Below are 18,314 nucleotides of genomic sequence, written 5' to 3'. Positions count from 1 at the left end.
GCTCCCCCCCCAGCCCATTCGTCTCACCATCCGGCTGTAGCTTCTCTGAAGAAGTTAGAAAGATGGCTCTACTGCTGCTCACACAGAGGTCTGTGAAGTTGAGTGGTGACTTCAGCAAGGACAATGACAATAACACTACCAGGTGACTCAGGCTAGGCAGGCCTCAGGCGTCCCAGCTCTCAGATCACCTGTATGATCACCCACAGCTCAGGCAGGGCATCCTGGGGCCAACCCTGTCTTGGGCTCAGCCTCCATGCCTGGGAGGGGTGCAAGCTGGGAGGGCGGGGCTGAAGGGTTCACTGGGACATCTTCAGACCTTGAGGGGACTGCAGATACAGAGTGTGGCAGCCAAAATAAACCAGCAAAATCCCATTCAAGGATGATAGGGTCCTGGGGACGAGGTGTTAAATCTGCTAGGCAAGTGTACAGCCACAGCCTAGAATTTTATTTTGTTTTGTTTTGTTTTGTTTTTTGAGACAGCCTGTCACTATATAGTTCAGGATGGCCTTTCAAGGCCATCATTTCACAACGATCCTCCTGCCTTAGGCTCCCAAGTACTGGGATTACAGGCATATGCCACCAAACTCAGCTCTAAATGTTTTACTTTTTAAACTGGGCATGGTGGCACAGTCTATAACCCCAAACTTTGAAAGGCTAGGGCAGGAGGATTGCACCAAGTTCAAGGCCAGCCTGGGCTACACAGTGAGTTCCAAGCCTCACCTGAACTATATAGCAAGACCTTGTCTCAAAAAATAAAATGAAATGAAATGAAAAAAATCTTATTTCTCCTCCTTCCACACTCACATCTAGTGATCAACAAGGAAACGCTTTCAAAAATGAGACAAAAGCCAGGGATAGTGGTACGTGCCTGTAATCCTAGCAATCTGAGATGCTGAGGCAAGAGGATTACAAATTCTAGCCCTGAGCAGGCAATTTAGCAATTTAGTGATATCTTGTCTCAAAATAAAATACAAAAAGGGCTGAGGGTGTAGCTCACTCAATGCAAAGGACCTGGGTCCAATACCCTTTACCACAGAAGGAAAAGAAAGGAAAGAAAAGAAACAAGAAAAGGCTGAGTTGGGTGTGGTGGCACACGATTGAATCCCATCTTCTTGGGAGGCTGAGGCTGAGGATCACAAGTTCAAGGCCAGACTGGGGAATTTAGTGAGACCTTATCTCCAAGTAAAAAATAAAAAAGGAAGGTTGGGGATGGAGCTCAGTGGAAGAGCACTCTTGGGATCAGTCATCAGTATAGCACAGAAAGGGAGCTGGGGTTTAGAGAGAAAGAGAGTTGAATATTTTATTCATCTGAGGGTGCTAAGGAAGGGAAGACTAACTTTACCTGACTTTGCAGCCAAATAGGGGACACCAGGCAAAACTGTGAAGGAAGAAAAGGCAGCTATCTTGGATATAAAAAGCAGTTTGGAGAGTTTAAAGTAGAACAGTCGGGTTCCTTGGAATTCCATTATGTTTTCCTCCTTACCTTCCCGAAATTTGATGCCTTCTATTTCAAGTCCTGATCCAGTTTCTTCCAGCCCCTGAAAATCATCCAGTCTGGACCAGCAGAGAGAGCAGCCAGCAGGGGTCCAAGATGTGGAAGGATAAATTGGGTACTTGGGGACTAGCTGCCAGAGTTAAGTTTCCTGTTGTCACCTCAACAAGGAGGAGGAGACCCAGACAGCTGGTCGAGTGGCTTGCCCAACGCCATTCTTGAGGCCCTGAATCACAGGTGCCCTGCTGAAGACCATGACTGAGATAATGACTCAGCCAGCAGGTGCCAGGGCCTCCAGGTGTAGGCCTAAGGGCTGATGTAGGGGCCAGCACCTGTGAAATGCAAAGGAACACAGTGCTTCCTAAATTGTTTACTGGAGGAATGTGGCAGCAATCATAGAATTGTCCATAAACTGAATCCATAAATTGCTTTTCTCCTGCTTTGTCTCTTTTCTGAGAGGAGAACTGTTCCAGTAGCTCAGACTTGCATACCTTTATGGATGAGCAGGAGGAGGCAGAGCTATGAAAATGAGACCCACCCTTCTATAGGTGGCAAAATGGAATCTCAAATTTGTAGGGGAACCAAGGGAATTCCCATGATCTTTCTGAGACATGTCAAGATGGCTTATGAGTGTTTTTGTGTAGTCTTTGTCAACACTCAGTTCCATGAATATTCCATCACAAACACTCCAGGGCCCCTCCCTGTGCACCCTGAGTTCCTCAGGCTCATCTCAGCTGATTCTTCCATTGACAGCCTCCCTACCACACCCTCAATTCAAGTCAGTTTATTACAAAGGGCACTTTTTCCCGCCAGACTTTTGGGGAGAAGAACAGGATGAATGAGGCAAAACCATTACCCACCACGAAGTGACAGCCCAGTGGGTGAGGCAGATATGCAAACAAGTAATTTTTTATTATAAAAATATAAAAATAAACGCTGAACAAGAATGCAAGCGCTGTTTAAAATATGAAGGGACCCTCAGGCAGGTCATTCAGGCCACCGTGACAAAGGTACATGTCAGAGAGATAAATCTAAGACCGTGTCTTGATAAACACCAGTTATTTAATAATTGAGTAGGGTGTATTAAATGCTACATAATAACATTTATTGAGGGTGTCCCTGAGAAGGCGGCGAACGCCTGCAAACCCACCTAACCGGAAACCTGAGGTAGGAGGATCACTAATTCCATGCCATCCTAGGTAACTTAGGGAATCCCTGTCTCAAAATTTTAAAATTAAAAAAAATGATAAGTAAAAAGGGCTGGAGATGTAACTCAGCGCTCTGCGGGCTCGATCTCCAGTAAGAGAGGGGAGGCGTGGTTTGAGTAGGGCGTCAGCATCAGGATCTCCTGAAGAATTTTTCCGCAAATGCAGTTACCGTCCAGGAGTTATGACATGCCTATGTGAACAGGGTAGGTGGTAAGGAACTTGGATTTGTTTTAACTCCCCGGAGGATATTGCTCATTCGTCACTCGGAGCCAACGCTCTACACTTCCCGGAAGCCCCAGCACTTCTAGAGACTGTCGGGAGTTATCTTTAGAAAAATGACCCTAGATCAGCGCTAAAGCGTTACTAGGAACACTCGAGGGTGGAGCAAACAGCTGTGCACACCCTCAAAGCGCCACCGAGACCTGAGTTACTAAATCACAAATCCTAAGGAAGACCCGGTCCCTACTCAGCCCAGTCCAAAGCCGGGGGTGGGTGGATAGGCAACACTCTCCAATCATAGTTCCGGAAAGCGGGAGTGGGGGGGGAGAATGGAAAAAATCTCCAATCACAGCTTGCAATGAGATTGATGTGTCTTTCCACCAATCATCGCTGAGATGTGACGGGGTTGTCGGGATACGGGGCGAAGCCAACATGGAGCCTTCGGAGGGATGAAGGTGAAGCTGTTGTTGCCGGCTGCGCCTGTCTACCCGTCCCAGCATGCTGGTGCACTTTTTTCGGGCCGGGATTAGGGGAAGCCCTGTCCCAGGAGGGTCCCTATTTTCTCGTCGGCTCCAGACATTCTCGGCCGTCAGGTAAAAAAGGATAGTTTCCGTAGCCCTGGCCATTGACAAGTGGGCAATGCGCGGGTCTCGCCGGGAAATGGAGTCCCGAGCTCGCGCAAGGCCTCCTGGGAACTGTGTGCTAGCCGGGCCAGGGGTGGAATGTCACTCCTTGGGCGTTGGCCTCAATTATTCATAGCGACGGTCAAAATGGCAATAAAAGGCTCTGTGCGTCCGCCTCTGCGAGTCGGATTGAACAGTCCTCAAAATCGATAGCCACTTCCAGTCCGCTCTGCCCTCTAGGGGGCAGGATCCTCGGGCCCCTTCCTCTATGTTGGAATTGATCTGGTATCAAGAGACATTTAGTATTGGTAGTGCTTCCATGACTCATAAAGTGAGCCCATCAAAAGTGATTCCTGATCCAGGTGTGGTGATGCACTCCTGTAACCCCAGCGGAGAATCTCAAGTTCGAACCCATCCTGGGCAATTTAGCGACTTAGCAAACCCTATCTTGAGGAGATTTTTATTTGTTTATTTTGTTTGGTATGGGAGAGTGAATCCAGGGCTTTTGCTCCCTAGCGTTTTTTTTTTTTTTTTTTTTTCATTTTTAACAGGGTCTCTAAATTGCACCAGCCCAAATTTGCAGTCCTCTTGTCTCAGCCTTCCACAGTACTAGGATTACAGGTGTGCACCACCACAACTGGCTGACAGACCTTGAAAAAAAGAAAGCAAAGAAATTGGCGGGATGAAGCTCCGTGGGAAGGACTTGAATTCAATCCCCTATAACCAAAAAGGAAAAAAAGTAGTTCCTGGAGCTAGAGATTTTCAGCTGGGTATAATAATCAATTATAATTCGTGCTTGGCAAAACACTCTGCTCCCGTTGGTCCAGAGAGAGGAAAAGGTGAGAAACAAGGATTTGGAAACTACATTTTAAATGTCAATGCTGCCGGGTGTGGTGATGCACTGTAATGGTGCCTGTAATCCCAGCACTCAGGAGGCTGAGGCAGGAGGATCGCTGTGAGTTTGAGACCAGCCTGGGCTACAAAGTGAGTTCCAGGTCAGTCTCAACTACATAGTGAGACCTTGTCTGAAAAATAAAATAAAATAAAAAAATAAATAAATGTCAGTGCTTTGTGAGATGGAACCAATTCCCTTCTAATCCTGCAGGGAATAAGCTGAGGTCAAAACAGGACTGTGGCAAAGGGTGGGTGGCTGCAAAGCTGTGTCCCTTGGAAAGTTGTCTAATTGTTGGAGGAGGGCAGGGCTGGGTCAGGCTAGAGCTGGAAATACTGGTGCTGGGAAATAATCCATCACTTCTTGGCAATCATCAAGCCCTTCTTAAAGCTTAGTTTGGAGATGAGAGAAACTGGAAAGTGGCTTTGGTAGATTATTAAACGATTTGAAAACAGTCTTTAGGAAAGAATAATAAAGGTGTTGACATTATTTGAACGAGAAAAAAACCCAAGAAAAGACATAACATCCAAGTGTATGTGCATTCACTAGTCCATGTTTTTCAGTGGACCGTGAGATGAGTAGAAATATCAGAATATATGTTTTGGGGTTTTGTTTTGGTTTTGGTTTTGGTTTTGGTTTTTTGAGACAGGGTCTCACTCTGTAGTTGAGACTGACCTGAAACTCACTATGTAGCCCAGGCTGGTCTCAAACTCACAGCAATCCTCCTCCCTCAGCCTCCCGAGTGCTGAGATTACAGGCGTGCACTACCACGCCCAGAAAGAATATATGTTTAAAAATCAAGGAAAGTTTTATTTTGTGAAACCTTTCCATTTTGTTGTCCTGGGTTGTATTGGGATAGTGCACAGGATTGCAGTGTAAAATATTGGCCAAGTTAATTCCAAACTTTTGCAAAGTACTATAGGTAGTCACATTAGACTGTTTGCCATCTCTTCTAAGGACTTGCATTCAATAAACAAGCATGTGCTCACCATCTATTATGTACCAGAGCTTTGCTGAGTGTTCGGACATAAAATGTAGCTTCCTGTGCTTTTGAGAAGATAGAGTCTAATTGGAAAAACAGAACAATTATACAGGAAAGGAGGAGAGTGAGATTCCCTATGGATAACATTAAGAAAGTGATAAAACATGCTGTAAAGCAAGACATAAAAACAAGGCAGGTGGAATGGGGTGAAGGGGAGGCATCGTACAGAGGTAGCAAGAAGCATAGGCCTCTCTGAAAGCAAGGGAGGATAAGATGAAGTTTGTAATTAGAAGGGCGTGGGAATATAAAGACAGTGGTGGTAAAGAAAACCTCACACTGCTTTTTAAAAAGCCTTTCCCTGTTCCTAGTCTCTTGGATCTTTGTGCATTTGACCATGCCCTCTTGGCTAGCTAACATCTGTTTCTAACCTGCTTTCTCCCGCCTGGCTCATCCTGCTCCAGCCCACCCACTTCTGTTGTGGTCTTTAAACTATAAATCTCTTATCACACAGAAGCCTAAAACCAGGATAGTCCTGAGGAACCCTCCTACTCACTCTCCGACATCCAGGTGCTTTTAGAGATAGGAATGACTGCCCCTCACCAAACCTCATGTGTCCTACTCTTGCATCCTAGGCCTTGCTGGGCATAGTGGTATACACCTGTAATACCAGTACTCAGGAGGCTGAAGCAGTAGGATCACAAGTTCAAGCCCAATCTGGGCAGTTTAATGAGTGAGACCCTGTCTCAAAATTAAAAATAAAAAAGGGCTGAGGATGTAACTCAGTGTCAGGGTCCTAGGTTCAATCCTCAGTACTGAAAAGAAAAAAAAAAACAAAAACAGGTGTTTTAATTACTTCCCTCACCACTGGGACAAAATACCCAAGACCCACAATTTAAAGGAGGAGAGGTTTTTTTGTTTATTTGGTTTTTTTTGTTTTGTTTTGTTTTTTGTTTTTAGGCTGACCTTGAACTCACCATATACCCCAGGCTGGCCTCAAACTTTCATCCATCCTCCTACCTCAGACTCTCGAGTGCTGGGATTACAGGCGTGCACCGCCATGCCTGGCTAGGAAAGTTTTATTTGGCTCACGTTTTTAGTCGATAATGGTTGTCTCCAAGGCAGGAAGGCTTGGTGGAAGGGCCTGGGTGGAGGAAAGCTGCTCATTTCATGGCATCCAGAAAGCAGAAGAGTCAGGAAGATGAAACCTTCCAGTCATGCCCACAGTGACCTCCTAACGGCAAGTCAGCTGTAAACCCCTGTAATCCAGTCACCTTCTAAAGGTCTCACCTATGAGCCCATGAAACTTTAGGGGGACATCTAGATATAAGTCATAACACCAGGCATGGTGGCACACACCCGTGATCTCAACACTTGGGAGGCTGAGGCAGGAAGATCACCATGAATGAACTCAAAGCCAGACTGGGTTATACAGTTAGTTGAAGGCCAGCCCAAACTACATAGCAAGACCCTGTCTCAAAAAGGAAAAAAAAAAAAGAACAGCTCTAAGGAAGACAGGGTTGAGGGCCTGAAGGAAGAGGAAATGCTTTGTTGGTCAGTTGAAGGACAGCTAGACCTCATCCATTGTCCCTTCTCTCCCTACAGGTCCCCAGATGGCCACCTCAGCTCCTGCCTGCTCAAGACTGTGGCCCAGCTTCGGTCACAGCTCCGGGTCCACCTCCCTCGAGCCCCACCAGCCACAGCTCCCAGCCAGAGCCCCTCTGCCTGGTGCTGGGTTGGGGGAGCCCTTCTGGGACCCACGGTGCTGTACAAGTGTCCTCACCTCTACCTGAGGGCACTGTGTGAGGCACAAGAGGCCCCTCATGCCCACCCTGTACCCCGTGTTGCACAGTCTCAGTTTAACTGGAAGCTCTTCTGGAAGTTCTTACACCCCCACCTGCTGCTCCTGGGAGCCGCCATTGTGGTGAGGCTTTTCCCACTCCTCCATCCTAGTGACAAGTGAGGATGTGGCTGCACAGGGACAGCACTTCTGCTTCACAGAAGCAGCAGGGCCTGGCCTGGGGATCCAGGGGCAGAGGGCACCAGGAGGACCTGCACAGGGATCAGGGCAGCCAGAAGCCTGAATTTTAAGTCTCATCCATAAGAGCAGCCCACCTGTGGCCACTACTGAGCTTTGCTCAACTGTGGGAGGGGAAGAGTGTGGCTGCCCTTTTCCAAGCATCTGTCCCCTCTGTCCTCCCTGCTCCAGCTGGCACTGGGTGCAGCCCTGGTGAATGTCCAGATCCCTCTGCTCCTTGGCCAGCTGGTTGAGGTTGTGGCCAAGTACACCAGGGACCATGTAGGGAGCTTCGTGTCTGAGTCCCGGAACCTCAGCACCCACCTGCTCCTCCTCTATGGCATCCAGGTATATAGCAGGGTGGGAGCCCCTGGTACTGAGGAGCCTTCCAGGTGTCCCTGAATGCTCGGCCTCTCTTGCAGGGACTGCTGACCTTCGGGTACCTGGTGCTGCTGTCTCACATTGGCGAGCGCATGGCTGTGGACATGCGCAGGGCCCTCTTCAGCTCCCTGCTCCGGTACTGCCCTCTGCAGGGTACAGGCAGGGGTGACTGATGGCCCCGGGAGGGTGCAGGATCTGATGAGTCCTGAAGTGATGTCTCCTCTCTCCTGCCATCTGCCACCCCATGTCCCCTCACCAGACAAGACATTGCTTTCTTTGATGCCAAGAGGACAGGGCAGCTGGTGAGCCGCCTGACGACTGATGTGCAGGAGTTTAAGTCATCCTTCAAGCTTGTCATCTCCCAGGTCAGTGTCCCTGTGCTCCCTTTCTTGCCAGGCCCAGCCTGACACCAGGCCTAGAGCCCGGGCTCCTGCTGTCTGCAGAGGATGTGTGAGGGGATATGGCTGTCTGATCCATGAAAGAGAGGTACTGAGGCAAGCGTAGCCAGAGTCAGGAAAGCTCCCTGTCCCATGTGGAAGCCTCCCTGGGACGCAGGCCAGAGTCACCTGCCCTGTCACCAGAGTGCTGATTGCTGTCCTGCCCTGAACTCGAGCACACCGATGCCCTCCCCTTACCGCATCACCATGTGGCCCTGGATTGTGCTGGACATGGGCTTATGGCAGCCCATGGGTGGCATCCCCATGCACATCTCTTGGTTCTGATCTAAATCAGTGAAGCAGGCAAGGTCGCTCAGTGGACTGCAGCTGGTCCGAAAGGGTCCCACTCAGTGATCAGTGACTGCCACTTGGCGTACCCGAGGCAGGGCCTGGCCATAGCAATGATGCCAGACATCTCCTGGCTTCCTTCCCCTGCCCAGGGGCTGCGCAGTTGTACCCAGGTGGCTGGCTGCCTGGTGTCCCTGTCCATGCTGTCCCCTCGCCTCACGCTGCTACTACTGATTGCCACGCCTGCCCTGATGGGAGTCGGCACCCTGATGGGCTCAGGTCTCCGAAAGTTGTCCCGCCTGTGTCAGGAACAGGTACAGAATACCCGGCCACCCTTCCCCCGCCTGCTGTCCCCATCAGTCCCCGCATCACCAAACTCAGCTTCCTGTTTTGCGAACTCCACACAGGTTGCCAGAGCCACAGGTGTAGCAGATGAGGCCCTGGGCAATGTCCGAACAGTACGCGCCTTCGCCATGGAGCAACGGGAAGAGGAGTAAGTGCCGGGAGGCTGGAGCTCAGGGTGGTGACCGATGTGACTGTCACATAGCTTCCCAGCCCCACACCCCTGCCCGCTGCATCCTGAGCTCCTGCCCGGCCTCTCTCCCCAGACGCTACAGAGCTGAGCTGGAGCGGTGTCACTCTAAGGCAGAGGAGCTGGGCAGGGGCATCGCCTTGTTCCAGGGCCTTTCAAACATTGCCTTCAACTGTGAGTGAGCACGCAGGTCCCCACTGGGGAGGGGATACGGGGCTGTACCAGGGAGGAGCAAGCGCAGCAACAGCAGCATCGCCTGCCCTGTCCCTCGGGTGGTCAGGCACCTTCGTTTGCCAGGTGCCCACGGGAGAGCAGTGGGCAGTCACCTGGAGCTGCGGTAGGGTCTGCAGGGCCACCTAGGAGGACTGGGAGGTGAGCCCTGCCTCCTCTACAGATGAGCACTCAGGCTCTCGCCAGATTCCCATCTGCTGATGACACAGTAGGGCTAAGACTCAGGACACACAGGGCAGGGCTTGTCCCGGCCCCCTCAGCTCATCCTTCCTCACCTCCTGTCCTTCTCCACAGGCATGGTCCTGGGCACCCTGTTTGTTGGGGGCTCCCTGGTGGCTGGACAGCAGCTGACAGGGGGAGACCTCATGTCCTTCCTGGTGGCTTCCCAGACAGTGCAGAGGTGAGTTGGGGCTATTCCTGCCCCTTCAGAGCCCTGCCTGGGCAGGACAAGGGTACTCTCATGCTCTGGAGAGCTGCCAGACCCCTAGAAGGAGTCCCAGGCTGGTTCACTGGCTCTACACTCAAGATGCAGTTGGTGTCCTAGCCTTCTACACAGTCACAGGTGTCCTTGTCAAGCTTTTTTTTTTTTTGAGGCAGGGTCTCACTATGTAGTTGAGGCTGACCTGGAACTCACAAATCCTCCTGCCTCAGCCTTTCCAGTGCTGGGATTACAGGCATGCGCCACTATGCCCAGCCTGGCCTTTTTTGTTTGTTTGTTTGGTTTTGGTTTTTTGAGACCAAATCTCACTAATATAGACCAGGCTGACCTTGAACTCACTCTGTAGACCAGGCTGGTCTTGAACTCATGGTGACCTTCCTGCCTCAGCCTCCTGAGGCATGCACCACCGAACCCATTTTAAAATTTTTGACTATGTTAAGTCTCCATCAGGTTAACCTTACCCTCCTGACAATTTTAAGCACATAGTTCAGTCATGTCAAACAGGCTGACAGTGTCACGTAGCCATCACCAGTACCGTCCTCCTGCAAAAGTGAGCCAGCACCCACTGAACACTGACCTGGCCTTCCTTCTGCATCCCGGGCACTGCCTTGTCCTCTTGATCTCTCTGACTCTGATTCTTTCTACTCTGGTGGGGACCACAGCAGTGCCGTCACACACCATTTGTCCTCTTGGGGCCAGGGGCCTCAACTAGTCTCTCTGTCCTTTGAAGGCCCAGCGATGCTCTCAGTGTGTGATGAGCACTTTAAGGGCTGCCCTGTCCTCTGCCTGACCACTTCCTGGGATGGGAAGTGGCCCCCTCCCCTGCTAGTCCCACCCTACTGCCATTTCCCACTCGGCCCTTCCCCACACTTGCGAGAATAATACGTAAATACAAGCTTGGCAAAATAACTAAAGAGTGACTGTGCTATAATAAGTGATTAGAGTGAAAACTGTGTTGCCAGCAGCCAAGTCAACAAATAAAAGTCACCCCAGGTGGCTCCCTCCCCAGGTCCCTCCCCAGTTGGTACCCACCCTTCCTCTGGAGATGACACTTGTGATCCTGGGTACCCATCTCTTCCCCAGAGTCCCATCTTGCCACTGCTGTATGTCTGTGGTATTTGGGGGAGGTTTTTTGAGATGAGTCCCACTATGTAGCCCAGCCTGGCCTTGAACCTGCGTCAATCCTCCTGCCTCAGCCTCCCGAGTACTAGGATGACAGGCATGCACCACCACACCTGGCTTGTGTTTTTTTTAAAGAATCCTACAGGCTTATTGTGCTAACCCAGAGGAGCGGGAGACAGATTTCTGTTACCACCCCAGACAGACGAACCCCTTCTTGACCCATGCAGTGTCCTGTAAGGCACATCAGCTCCATCTCTGTGGCTGCACAATCGCTGCCCCTGCCCTGCCCCCCAACACACCACTGTTCGTGCTTGAAGCCTCTTGTTATGGGTGGCTCCTCTCTCCTCCTGCCCGGGAACTGTTCCCTGGGGAGAGGTCTGATCACAGGAGAGTTGGGGCTGTGCTGGCACCCCCCCAGCGCTGACCCAGTTTCCTGACCAACTACACTTGGCCTCCCGAAGCAGGATGATGTTTCTAGTCCTGAGGACCTCCAAGAAATCTTCCAGCCCCCTTAAAACCAGCCCTGGGCCTAATCCCTAAGCCCCTGTCCCCTCTCTAGCCTGAGGACAGACTGTGTTGCTCAGCTGTTTAGCAGGATTGGGTTCTAGCTGCAGTAGCACCTAGGCCCCACCAGGCACCTGCAGGAATCAGGGAGCTGCTGTTTCCTTCTGGTCATAAGTGCAGCCAGGGGCACGTATATCAGTCCAGGGGGACATGGGCACACCAGGGCAGCCCCAACCTTTGTGCCTGTCCCAAGTGCCCTTTTGGCAGAGCTGGGGCCAAGCCCCACCTGGGCAGGACACAGCCCGAATCTTGCGGTATCTCTGAAAGCAAGGTCATCCTGCAGCAGCAATGAGTCATGTGTGTCTTGGGTTTCAGTGGCAGCCCCTTTGCCAGGCCCTAATGGCTTCCAGATCTCAGCAGAGCTGTCCCACCCCCACCCCCACCCCACCCACATGGATAATTCTGGGTCCCTCCCTGCCCTGTCCTCCCTGCTCTTCCTCGACAAGTGCAGATTGCTTCCTGCCAGCACAACTTCCTGTGAGCTCTAGGGATCCTCCCTGCCCCCACACTGGAAGAAGTGAGTCCCTTGGCCTGAGTTGCTGGGGAGTCAGCCTTTCCTCTTCTTGGAGCAGACCCTGCTTACTCCATGGTACACACATGGTCATGGTCACGGGTCAGCAGCGGGCCAGTCGGGGACCCATGAGTAATTGGCCGTTGACTCATCTTCCTCCCTAGCACACCGGCCCTATCCCCAGCCCTGCCAGGACAAAGGAGGTGACCCACTGTCTAGACAGATAAACACACATCCATCTCCCACACTTGAGCACCTGCAGGCCAACCCACAGTACACATTTGGTCGGGAGTTTTGTTTTGGGGTCTCCCCAGAGTTCTCCCCTGTGACTCTGTCTTTTGTTTTCTTTCTCTAAACAGACTTTACTTTCTTTTTGTTTCTTTGTTTTCTGCAAGGCACATCAGCCCCATCTCTATGGGGTCTCGGGTCTCACCTCCCACTGTAGGCTACATCACCTGGATCTCTGCCAAGAGCATCTGTGTTGTCACTGGGTCTGAGGCCGGGGGTCCTGGGTGAGCAGGGTATCATCCCTCGTACTGTGAGCCACTTCACCCTGCACTGGCATCAGGGTGGCACATGGATATCTGTGCCCCCAGGCCCTCATCCCATGCCCACTGCCTCCTGAAGACCCCTCCTGGGTCCTGGGATGAGTCACAGTCTTACCCAGACAATTGTCACTTCACACAGCCAAGGAGGGGGCTACGGTTCATTGAACTTGTGTCCCAAGGTCCCAGGTTCCTTCAGTCCCAGGTCTAGGGAGCTGTCTCTGCTCTTGGCCTCGGGTCCCTCATTCCCTTGCATCCCTCACTGTGTCCTTCCTCTCTGGCTCTTGTCACCACCTCTTCCGACCCTCTCTCCTCACAGGTCTATGGCCAACCTCTCTGTTCTGTTTGGTCAGGTGAGTGGGGGTGTCCCAGTGTGGGTGCTGGGGTTCCATTCAGTGTAGGGTCCTGTGTGCTGCCTTAGCACGGCCAACGGCTGCATGTGAGGTTCTGGAGCTCCCAAAATCACAGCCTGACCCCACGGAGGTGCCGCCATCCTATCTCACGCAGACTCTGGATTCCCCTACAGGTGGTGCGGGGCCTCAGTGCGGGTGCCCGTGTCTTCGAATACATGGCCTTGAGTCCCCACATCCCACTGTCAGGAGGCCACAGCCTCCCCAGGGAGCAGCTTCACGGCTCTGTCACTTTCCAGGACGTCAGCTTCAGGTCAGCATCAGCAGGCAGGGCAGTATTGAAGGGGAGTGGTCAGAGGTCTGGCCAGACATCCCTGTAGCCAGGCCTCCTTGGAGGGGCACAAGGAGGTACAGAAGGGTGCGGGGCCGTGAAGCCTGGGAGCCTGCCCTGACCCGGGCTCCCTCAACCTCCAGCTACCCATGCCGCCCCGGCTTTGAGGTGCTGAAGGACTTCACCCTGATGCTGCCCCCTGGCAAGATCGTGGCCCTCGTCGGCCAGTCTGGGGGAGGTAAGGGAGTCCCCGCCCTATCCCCAGTGAGCCCAGCTCCCAGTGGCCCTCTGCCCCTCCCCGGGCTGTGCTCACTACCACAGGATCCCCTTTCCTGGGACAGTCCACATGATCACCTCATTCCTGCCCAAACACCCTCACCCCCAGGAAAGACTACGGTGGCTTCCTTGCTAGAACGCTTCTATGACCCCACGGCTGGCGTGGTGACATTAGACGGGCATGACCTGCGCACACTTGACCCTTCCTGGCTCCGGGGCCAGGTCATCGGCTTCATCAGCCAGGTGTGATCTGAGGCTGGCATGGCCCGAGTGGCATGGCTAGGCTCTACCCTTCCCTTCCTCCTCCCCTCGACCTCCTTCCTGGTCTCCACCTCACCATCCCATGGCTCCCTGTGGGAAGGCTCAATCCACCTCCACGCTTCCTGGCCTTGCTCTGGTCCAAAGTGCCCCTGTCCCCAGCTGGGTGTCCCCACCCACTAAGCCCAGTGAGCAGCCAGTCTTCCTATGCAGGCTGGGGAATAGAGCCACACCCCACTGACACGTGGGAGAAGCGTATTTTTTTTTTGAGACAGGGTCTCACTAGTTCAGGATAGCCTTAAATTTAATATGGAGCCGCCCGGTCATGGCAATCCACCTGCCTCAGCCTCTTGAGTTCTGAGATGACAGGCATGCACCATCATGCTGGGACTTGCCTGACCTTTGAGTTTGAACTTAAGGCTCCCTAAGATCCCCAGCAAGGATCCAGTCAAAACAGGCTCCTAGCTGGGGCTGGTGGTACATGCCTATGATCCCAGCACTAAAGAGGCTCAAGCAGAATTGTTTTGAATTCCAGGCCAGCCTGGGCTACATACACAGTGAGTTCAAAGACAGCTTTGAACTTTTGAGTGAGATCCTGTCTCAAAAAAACAAAAACAAAAAAGAGTCCTGATGCAGGTGGCACTTGGGCGGAGCCGGAATATTACCTGTGGACCCCATATCTGTGTCCACCCCAGGAGCCAGTCTTGTTTGGAACAACCATCATGGAGAACATCCGCTTCGGGAAAGTGGAAGCTTCTGATGAAGAGGTGTACGCAGCTGCACGGGAGGCCAATGCCCACGAGTTCATCTGCAGCTTCCCTGATGGCTACAACACCATCGTGGGTACGTCACAGGGTCACAGGCCCTGGGTAGTACGGTACAGGAGACAGCGTCCTCTGGGCAGGGGGCTTCTGCAGGACTGAGGGTCTGGCAGGGAAGAGAGACCAGACACAGATGAGGTACAGTGCCTGTGGCTCAAGCACAGCCGACCACATAGGCAGCAGATACAGGTGGGGCTTCTGTGACAGGGGTGAGATGATAGGACCCCAGACACAGACACAAGTGAGTCCTGGGATACAGAACCTTCTTAGAGCCTGCCAGGCCCAAGGGCTGGAGGATGAGGAAGTCTCCTTGTAACTTTCCCCACTTGACTCCAATTTCTTAGGTTCTCTCCTCTCTCTCTCTTTTTTTTTTTTTTTTTTTTTCTGGTACTGGGGATTGAACTCAGAACCTTGCGCTTTTGAGACAGGCACAGTGCTACTAAGCTAAATCCCTGGCCCAGGTTCTCTTATTTCTTTAAAGGTGTCACGCAGTGTCACAGGGTCATAGGGATGCACAGTGGCCCCTAGAGCATGCACACTGCAGCATGCAGCTTGGGTGTTTGTCTTGAGCATTCCTTGTCTCAGTATCAGGCCATATTTAAAGTGTCTTGGCTGCATTGCAGGACTTCCGCTGTCTCTCAGGACAGGAACATCGGGGTTCTCAGCCCTTTCTAGTCGGGCACAGCCCCAGTCTTCCAGGCTGCGGCCTGTCTCCTGGCAGGGGGAGTCCCAATGTCTCTCTTGGGTAGCATTTTCCTTGTTCCTCAGATTCTAGCATGCTCTGTGCATTGGGGCTTCTCAGGGTATCTGCATCACTGACCTGGGACCCTGCTGCCATCTTGCAGTTCCTTGAGATTCTTTCTGGCTCCCAGGCTGTCACTTCTGCTATCCTCTTAGGCTTTGAATCCCCTGTGCCTGGAGTCTCCTTACTCCAGAACCATGTTTGGGCATCAGATCATGGCCACAGCAGCCCACTTGGCCCTGAGGCCCTGCCAAGTGCAGGAAGTGCATTTGGTGACTGCTCCCCACACCCCACTCATCATAGTCTGTGTGTGCACTCATTTGCATGGGATTGTGGGACTGTGGAGCTGACAGATGTCACCCCACCATCAGAGAGGCAGGACCACCACTGGGGACCCTGAGGGGCTAACAGGTGGGGGACTTGGGGAACAGAAGGGACTCAGCGCCCCTCTGCCAGCTACCCCAAATGCATTACTGAGGATCACTTTGGGCCGCTGCCCCACTCTGCCTCCGCAGGTGAGCGAGGCACAACCCTGTCTGGTGGCCAGAAGCAGCGCCTAGCCATCGCCCGGGCACTCATCAAACAACCCACTGTGCTGATCCTGGACGAGGCCACCAGCGCCCTGGACTCAGAGTCTGAGCGAGTGGTGCAGGAGGCCCTGGACCAGGCCAGTGCTGGCCGCACTGTGCTGGTCATCGCCCACCGACTCAGCACTGTTCGTGCAGCCCACTGCATCGCTGTCATGGCCAATGGCCAGGTCTGCGAGGTCAGTCTCAGTCTGGGGATGGGACAGCCAGTTAGGGATGGCTGCAGCCACCAACAGAGGGATGGGTGGTACAGCTGAGCTCCGTACAGCTGGCCCTCCTTCGGACAAGCCCACCTCCTGAGCCCAGGATAGTCCAGCTATACCAGAGCCTTCCAGGAGCCAAGGGGAAAGTAGGCAGCTCTAGAAACAGAGCTGGTTACCTAGGGGCTGAGGCATAGAGAAGCTGCACCGGGGACCTTGAGGGACCAGACAGGAGCAGCTCCTGGGATAGCATGTGAACCCAGGGACACAGGAGCTGCCGGGTATACTTCAGACCTCCCCTGCGCAAGGAGGTAGCACTGAGTAGATTGCTATGCCCAAGGCACTTCCTTTCCAAGGGTCTCCATAAGGGAAATTGGCTTACGTGACCATGAACCTAATAGCTGGTGAGGGAGGCCACCCTCCCAGGCTTTGAACGGGCATGTCTGGGTGACCCTTAGGCCCTCCTCCTGTCTGCAGGCTGGGACCCACGAAGAGCTCCTGAGGAAAGGTGGGCTGTATGCTGAGCTCATCCGCAGACAGGCCCTGGACACTCCATTGCCATCAGCCCCACCTCCAGAGACCCTGAGAGACCCCCAGAACCACTGGTACAGGACCTGAGAGGGACTCCAAGGTCTGCTCACTGCCAACTGCCAGCGCCAGGCCTGGGGGACTTGCAGGGCGGAGTCCCTGGACAGCAGGCACGTTAGGCTGGCTGCCACACATATAATAAAGCTGGTCCGTGGCCAGGCTGGGAGGCTGGATCTCTCCCATCATTCTACCCTTGCAGTCTACTGCCTCCTTCCTTTCTACCCATGCACCAAGGTTGTTGGGCTGATGGGCCAAGGCGGAACTCCATGCTTGAAGTTGTCCATCCCCAGCTCCAAGGAATTTGAAACACAGGCTCTTCCCCCAGCCAGGGCTTCACCGCGCTCACCTAGCCTGGGGACTGATGCCCTCATTCCTGGCCCCTGTCCCACAGCTCCTTTCCTTCACTGTCCCCATCCTCATGGTCTCAGTCTGTAGTCTGGATTTCCCTTCCCCCACCTCCATGGGCCAAGACACCTGCTGGGGCCTTGCTTGGTCAGGGCAGGATGTGGGGCAGGTGGTCCATTCCCACAGGAAGTGCCCCATGTGCTTCACTGGGCACCACTGTCCTGCCCCTGTGCCTTGAGCAAGACAGGCTTGCTTCCTGCTCCACTGAAAGAGAACAAAGGGGACCAGATGCATCTAAGTGAATGAGCCTGTGGCCCCATCACTGAATGGGGCAGGCATGTGCCCCTGGCAGCTTCTGCAGGGCCAGGAGGATGCAAAGGGCCCTCACACTGAGCTGGTACCCCAGACAGAGCAGTGAGGCCCTCACGTCCCTGTGCTGCTGCAGCTGTACCAGCCTTCCTCATCTACACGCAAGGCTGGTGGCTTCCTGCCTTGACATTGTACATGTCACTCCCTAATGAGAATACTTCTCTGGCTGTGTCCAGGTAGTGGCTAGACACAACGCCTTCTCCGCAGGGCGGGAAGAGAGAGTGCCTGCTGCACCTCCCCAGCCCACCAGGCATTTTGAACCCTTCTATGGCACAGAGGGGTGGCTCCATTTTCCATGGGTCAGAGGCAGTGGTTAAGACAGAGCAGAGGCTGCTGTTGAGAAGCCATCCTGGAAGAGGCAGCAGTAGCTCAGCGCACAGCATAGGACCAGGTGTTACAATGGGAACATGCCATGCCAGCCACAGCCCACCTACCTGGATGGTGGTATAACCTCACCTTGGCCTTGCACAAGCAGCTACACAGTAAAGATCAACAGCCCAGCTGGGTGTGGTGGCTTATGCCTGTAATCCAGCACTCAGGAGGCTGAGGCAGGAGGATCGCTGTGAGTTCAAGACCAGCCTGGGCTACATAGTGAATTCCAGGTCAGTCTCAACTACAAAGTGAGACCCTGTCTCAAAAAAACAAAACAAAAAAAAATGAAAAAAAAGATCAGCAGCCTGGCTGTACTTCATTTTGTTTGTTTGTTTGTTGTTTTTTCTTCATTGAATTTATTGGTACATTTTAGGTATACAATACAGTTACATTCATCATTAGGATCTTGTACCTTTACATGACCTTATCCCTGCCCTCCCTTCACTGTGCTTAATTTTGAAACCCTCTTTCAAGAGTTAAGTGGGAACTGATCCTGTAATCCTAGTGCTCAGGAGGCTGAGGCAAGAGGATCACAATGAGTTCAAGGCCAGATTGAACTACATAAATTAAAAAAAAAAAAAACCAAAACCGAAAC

The 18,314-nt window shown here is 52.7% G+C and overlaps 2 protein-coding genes across 2 annotated transcripts in view; one reads left to right on the top strand and one right to left on the bottom strand.

The window, feature by feature from the left end:
• The window catches only part of Atg9b (autophagy related 9B), a 16,105-nt gene extending 14,357 nt beyond the window's left edge, over window positions 1-1,748 (bottom strand). Inside the window, exons 1-2 of the mRNA XM_033763962.1 lie at window positions 1,654-1,748; window positions 1,484-1,554 (exon numbers count right to left, since the gene is read on the bottom strand). Coding sequence (XP_033619853.1) covers window positions 1,484-1,554; window positions 1,654-1,748 — 166 coding nt within the window. The remainder of the gene's footprint in view (window positions 1-1,483; window positions 1,555-1,653) is intronic.
• Window positions 1,749-3,316: 1,568 nt separating this feature from the next.
• Window positions 3,317-17,110, top strand: Abcb8 (ATP binding cassette subfamily B member 8). The gene is made up of 16 exons (XM_010637572.3): window positions 3,317-3,512; window positions 7,019-7,337; window positions 7,623-7,778; window positions 7,853-7,947; window positions 8,071-8,176; window positions 8,689-8,850; window positions 8,944-9,029; window positions 9,145-9,242; window positions 9,594-9,699; window positions 12,800-12,833; window positions 13,007-13,143; window positions 13,305-13,399; window positions 13,547-13,680; window positions 14,391-14,538; window positions 15,774-16,024; window positions 16,523-17,110. The coding sequence occupies exons 1-16, from the start codon at window positions 3,418-3,420 to the stop codon at window positions 16,661-16,663; spliced, it is 2,163 nt and encodes a 720-aa protein (XP_010635874.1). The 5' UTR covers window positions 3,317-3,417; the 3' UTR covers window positions 16,664-17,110.
• Window positions 17,111-18,314: the final 1,204 nt, after the last annotated feature.

Source organism: Fukomys damarensis, unplaced genomic scaffold (genome assembly GCF_012274545.1).
Source record: "Fukomys damarensis isolate Sample0158 unplaced genomic scaffold, DMR_v1.0_HiC HiC_scaffold_16, whole genome shotgun sequence".
NCBI classification, from domain to species: domain Eukaryota; kingdom Metazoa; phylum Chordata; class Mammalia; order Rodentia; family Bathyergidae; genus Fukomys; species Fukomys damarensis.
This window is presented reverse-complemented; position numbering and strand designations above follow the sequence as displayed.

Coding starts and splice junctions, on each gene's coding strand:
- Abcb8 (XM_010637572.3), top strand. CDS start 3,418: ATGCTGGTGCACTTTTTTCGGGCCGGGATTAGGGGAAGCCCTGTCCCA. Junction 7,948..8,070: donor CTCTTCAGCTCCCTGCTCCG/GTACTGCCCTCT, acceptor TCCCCTCACCAG/ACAAGACATTGCTTTCTTTG. Junction 12,834..13,006: donor TCTCTGTTCTGTTTGGTCAG/GTGAGTGGGGGT, acceptor ATTCCCCTACAG/GTGGTGCGGGGCCTCAGTGC.